Source organism: Aethalodelphis obliquidens, unplaced genomic scaffold, assembly GCF_003676395.1.
Source record: "Aethalodelphis obliquidens isolate GAN/ISIS:26980383/991018 unplaced genomic scaffold, ASM367639v1 scaffold4, whole genome shotgun sequence".
NCBI classification, from domain to species: domain Eukaryota; kingdom Metazoa; phylum Chordata; class Mammalia; order Artiodactyla; family Delphinidae; genus Aethalodelphis; species Aethalodelphis obliquidens.
Genome location: NW_020837948.1, coordinates 2,253,468 through 2,259,467, shown reverse-complemented (window position 1 = coordinate 2,259,467; position 6,000 = coordinate 2,253,468). Strand labels below are relative to the sequence as shown.

The 6,000-nt window shown below is 39.2% G+C and overlaps 1 protein-coding gene across 4 annotated transcripts in view; it reads left to right on the top strand.

Annotated features, from left to right (window-relative positions):
* Window positions 1-6,000, top strand: part of KDM3B (lysine demethylase 3B) — a 59,306-nt gene that overhangs the window by 35,892 nt on the left and 17,414 nt on the right. For 3 of the 4 annotated variants that reach the window (XM_027096291.1, XM_027096309.1, XM_027096318.1), the window contains 2 exons: window positions 823-1,037; window positions 1,810-1,962. In XM_027096291.1, coding sequence (XP_026952092.1) covers window positions 823-1,037; window positions 1,810-1,962 — 368 coding nt within the window. The remainder of the gene's footprint in view (window positions 1-822; window positions 1,038-1,809; window positions 1,963-6,000) is intronic. The other variant, XM_027096301.1, reaches the window with a different exon arrangement.

Here is a 6,000-nt window from a genome sequence, read left to right as displayed (position 1 = left end):
AAAAAAAAAAAAAAAAAAAAAAAAAGGAAACTGCTCTTACAAACATAAATGGAGGAGGTGGGTGTGGGATCAAGGGGATTTTTGAGATAGCATGTTCAAATACTGACAAGAGTGATTCAGTAGAGAGGAAAATAGATGATGTGGAAGAGAGAATTAGTGGAGGGATGCCTATGCAAGAGGATAGGATGTAGAACATAGGTGGAGAGGTTGGTCTTCACTGGTACCTAGTTCATCCATAGTAGCAGAAGATGAAATGGAGTACATGGGGCCAGTGACAAGAACGTGTGGTAGCGTGGTGGTGGGAGCTTGTGGGAATTCTCTTCTGGCTCCTTGCGGAATTTTTTCAGTGAAATACTTAGCAAGGTCCTTGTGGGGAAAGTAATACCGGAGGTTTAAAAAGAAGGAGAAGATATTAAATAGGCATCTAGGAGAGGGAGCACGCTAGGAAACTGTATTGTGGCTGCCAGGCAATATTAAGGGTTCACGTGAGTAGACATGAATTTTAAGTGTGACAGTGAGCATAGCTCTGTATTTTTCTCTGGTCAGATTCAGTGCTGTGGGTACTGGTGTGGAACAGGTGGTTGGAGAAACTGGTGGACATTTCTGGGGACAGCTTTTTAAAGAACCCAGACCTACTAGGTGTGAACAAGCCTTCCTATTAGTGCATACTGTGTTGGTCTAATACAGTGAAATTTCTGAACTCAGTCTGATTCCTGTTATGTGTCATTTAATTTCTTTTAGGTCCTAGGATTTTAAGTGTGTGTTGGTTTGCATGGTTGCTGCTATTTACTATGTATTTGACTGTGTACCTTCCTGTCTCAGGTTGATCTTCACTCGAAAGGGGGTACTCCGAGTGGAGGGGTTTCTGAGTCCCCAGCAAAGTGACCCTGATGCCATGAACCTGTGGATTCCCTCTTCCTCCCTAGCAGAAGGAATAGACCTCGAAACCTCAAAATACATTCTTGCCAACGTTGGAGACCAGTTCTGCCAGCTTGTGATGTCTGAGAAGGAGGCCATGATGATGGTGGAGCCACACCGTAAGGCACCCTCTTGCTTGTCTTCCAGTCAGTTCTAGTTGGAAACTCATTTTCTTTTGCTTAAAGGGAGGTGTGGAAGGAGTGGCAGGTGGCATTTTCTATGGATGAATTAAGGCTGATAAAACTTCTCTTTGTAGTAAACTAAATAGCTGAAGCCACACCTGTATCCAACAGTCCTCATTCTTTTAGTCTTTGGCAGTTAAAAAACTAAAAATTCCTTCCCTGTTTGTCTTTCATTGTTGTAGCACAGTTGTCATAATTTGCATTTTGATCCCTGTTTGGGTTTGATTCACGCCGAATATTTTCAGTTTGCTTTGAACTAATTTGTGTTAGTAAGTGATACTTGATGGTTTGTGAATAGATGAAGTGCTACTGGTTGTTGTGTTTCATACCTAGAACCCACATTTTTCAGACATTTATGATATTTCCATGTCTATGAGATACTGTACCCTATTTCTAGACCAAGGAATATTATACTATGAAATTATGCCCTACACTTTAAGAAAAGAATCCTCTTGTTTCAAAATTCCCCAAATTGAAAATTTTATAGTATCTTAAATGACAACACGTGGCATTCATTCTCATTGACACTTGTTCAGAAATATTAGAAATTCCATGTATTTTGTTTCTCTTACAATTATAGAAATACAGACTTCATGAACCTTTGAGTTTAATTGCTAGACAAAACACTTGAGTAGGAATCAGTGGGTCTGGTATCTTTTGCTGTTGCTCAGGATGGTCAGTGCCAACAGTATTCCTCTTTTTCCACCAGAGAAAGTGGCATGGAAGCGAGCAGTGCGTGGTGTACGGGAGATGTGTGATGTATGTGAAACAACTCTCTTCAACATCCACTGGGTTTGTCGCAAATGCGGATTTGGGGTCTGCCTTGACTGTTACAGGCTCAGGAAAAGCCGACCACGCAGTGGTGAGCAAATGTTGTCCTGTGTAGTTCTAAAGGTAAACTGTCAGTGGAGGTGTGGACTTGGAAATTGAAGCAGAAATGGGTTTGCGCCTCCTCTTTAGCTGTTTAGCTTCATTTATATTTTGTCACATTGTGAGGTCTTAAAATTGCCAACACTCCAGCCTGACTGGGAAGGTTTAAAACAAGCCAAGAGTAAATCTTCGTCTTCCCTGGTTATTTTTTTTAATAACATCTTTTTTTGAGATATAATTCATATGCTGTAAAATTCACCCTTTTAAAGTGTACAGTTCAAAGGTTTTTAGTATCTTCTCAAGGTTATATAGTCATCACCATAGTATAGTATATTCTCAAGGTTATATAGTAATTTCATTTTCACTGCTCCAAAAAGAAACTTCACACCCATTAGCTGTCACTCCCCATTCCTCCCCCTCCTTAGGCCTTGGTAACCACTAATCTACATACTGTCTATATAGATTTGCCTATTCTATACATGTCATATAAATGGAATCATACAATATTTGGCCTTCTGTGACTGGCCTCTTTCACTTAGCATACTGTTTCAAAGTTTCATCCATGTTATAGCACCTAATTCATTCCTTTGTATTGCCAGGTAATATTCCATTGTGTGATATACTACATTTTCTTCATCCATTCATCAGTCGATGGACATATAGGTTGTTTCTACTTTGGGCTGTTATGAATAATGCCACTAGGAACATTTGTGTACAAGTTTTTGTGTGAACATATGTTTTCATTTTTTTTGAGGATATACCTAGCAGTGGAACTGATGGGGCATATGGCAGTTCTATTTTTAACCCTTTCAGAAACTGCCAAACTGTATTCCAAAGTAGCTGCACCATTTTATAATTCCACCAGCAATGTACGAGGATTTCAGTTTTTCCACATCCTTGTCAACACTTGTTATTAAATGTCTTTAATTGTAGCCATCATAGTGGCTATGAAGTAGTATATCACTGTGTGTGTGTGTGTGTGTGTGTGTGTGTGTGTGTTTTTAATAAATTTATTTATTTATTTATGGCGCATTGGGTCTTCATTGCTACACACGGGCTTTCTCTAGTTGCGGCGAGTGGGGGCTACTCTTTGTTGTGGTGCGCGGGCTTCTCATTGTGGTCGCTTCTCTTGTTGCGGATCATGGGCTCTAGGCGCGCAGGCTTCAGTAGTTGTGGAGCGTGGGCTTCAGTAGTTATGGCTTGCGGGCTCTGGAGCACAGGCTCAGTAGTTGCAGCGCACAGGCTTAGTTGCTCCATGGCATGTGGGATCTTCCTGGACCAGGGCTCGAACCCATGTCCCCTGCATTGGCAGGCAGATTCTTAACCACTGCACCACCAGGGAAGTCCCTCACAGTGTGGTTTTGACTTGCATTTCCCAGATAACTACTGATGTTGAGCATCTTTTCATATGCTTATTGGCCCTATGTTTATCTTCTTTGGAAAAATGTCTATTCAAATCCTTTGCTTCACTTTGTTTTTGCTTTACCTTATTGCCCACCACTTCCTCATTCTTCCCTCTTCTAAGATACAGTGTAACCATTGTAACGGTGGTTTTAGAGCTTAGGCTACTGGGATCTGAATCCTACTTGCACACATTATTATACTAACTGTGGTATCTTGGGTTAGCTACTTAAACCCTCAGAACCTCAGTTTCCTTGTCTATAAAACAAAGATAATATGAGTATGTCCCCCACAGCATTGTTTTGAGGATTAAATGAGATGATGTATGTAAAGTGGTTAACACAGGGCCTGACATCCACTAGGTTCTACATATTAATGGAGCTAAGATCTTCCATTTTCGCCCATGAAAGATAAACTTCTGCACAAATTGCCCTCCTGCCATAAACAACAAGGAAACCAGACAAAATATATGAAACCACAATTTCAGATATTAGAGAGCAGGCAGTTTGAGTCTGTGTTCCCTAAGAAAAGGGAAGAAACAAGGTGAATCTTACAGTTGGCCCAGTTTACTGCTTGGAGGCAGTTTCCATCCTGTACCACAGGGAAAGGCAACTAAAATAGAGTTTGGCAATCTCATGAGTTGAGACAGAGATCAGAATCTGCAAAGAGTAAGGTAGTGTACTAAAGAGGTTACAACTACACAGAGAGAACACCAGAGATCTGTGGAGAAATCGTCTAAATTTTTTTTGTCTTATAGTGATCTGCACATGCATAAGGTGAAACTTTCCTCAAGGCAATCAACTGAGTAGTATACAGAACTGACAGTTTGTATTCCCACCAGCCAGAGTGGAGAGACACTGGATAGAGTTCAAAAGAGTCACACCCTTAGTAGTAAGACTAATGTTGTCCCAGAATACAGGCTGCTCTGGAGCTGCCATAATGAAGTGTAAAGCAAGCCTTGGAAGGATCAAATTCATCTACAAGTTACTTAGTTATATGCCACACTAAAAAACCAAACATTCTTTAAAGGATTACAACAAAATCCAGTACTCTGAACATAATACTCACAAAGCTCTGCATTCAGTGAAGAATGGTCAGGTATACAGAAAAGCAGAATAATATGACCAATAATCTGGAAAAAAGAAAAAAAAAAACGATCTGTAGAACAAATCCAGAAATGACAGTAGTGATGAAATTATTGTACAAGGACCTAAAACAGCTATTATAAAACTTCTAAATATGCTTGGACATAAAGGAAAACACAATGAGAAAAACAGAAGACCTGTAAAAGACCCAAATGAAACTTCTTGAGATGAAAAATATCTCCCCCCCAAATATACACTAGGTGGCAGATTAGATACTGCAGAAGAAACAGTGAGCTTGAAGACAGCAATAGAAACTATAAAAACTAAGCACAGAGAGAAGAAAGAAATTTATAAGTTGAAGAGTGGCTTGTTGAACTACAGGATATATTGGGCAGTCTCCAAAACTTATAAATGGAGTTCCAGAAAGAGGGCAGGAGGGCAGAGACAGAAAAAATATTTGAACAAATAAAGCCAAAAATTTTCCAAATTTGATGAAAAAGCTATAACACCACAAATCCAACAATAATCCTCAAACAGAAAATACGTTAAGAAAACCACACCGGGGCTTCCCTGGTGGCGCAGTGGTTGAGAGTCCGCCTGCCGATGCAGAGGACGTGGGTTCGTGCCCCGTTCCGGGAGGATCCCACATGCCGCGGAGCGACTGGGCCCGTGAGCCATGGCCGCTGAGCCGGCGCGAACGGAGCGTGTGCTCCGCAACGGGAGAGGGGCCCGCGTACCACAAAAAAATAAAAAATAAATGGAGAGATGTACTGTATTCACAGATAGAAGATTGAATATTAAGATGTCAGTTCTTCCAAATTGATCTATAATTAAGTGCAATTCCAATAGGCCTTTTTGTAGAAATTGACAAGTTGTTTCTAAAATTTATATGAAATACAAATTACCTAGAATAACCAAAATTTTGAAAAAGAAGAATGAAGTTGGAGGATTTATACTGTTTCATTTTAAGACTTTGTATAAAGCTACAGTAATCAAGACACTATGGTTAGCACAACAGAACAGAGTCTAGAAGTAAACCCACTCATATACATTCAACTGATTAGCTGCAAAGGTGCCAAGCTAATTGAATGGGAAAAGATAGTCCTTTCACAAATGGTACTTAAATAACTGTATATACATATTCAAATAATCAAATGAACTATTTTTATTCACATTATATACAAAAAATTAACTCTAATAAATCATAGACCTAAACATAAAAGTTAAAACTCTAAAACCTCTAGGAAAAAAATAGAAGACCTTTGTGTCCTTGGGTTAGATAAATATTTCTTAGATAAGACACAGAAAAACAAAAGAAAAATTAATATCAAATTTGAAAACTGCTCTTCGAAAGACATTAAGTAAATGAAAAGGCAAGCCACATAGTGGGAGAAAAGATTTGCTGATCACATATTTGCTAAAGAACTTGCATCCATAATAAAGACCTCTTAAAATTCAATAACAAGAAGACAAAAAACCCAGTTGTTTTTTTTTTAATTTTTAAATTTATTTATTTTTGGCTGAGTTGGGTCTTTGTTGCTGCT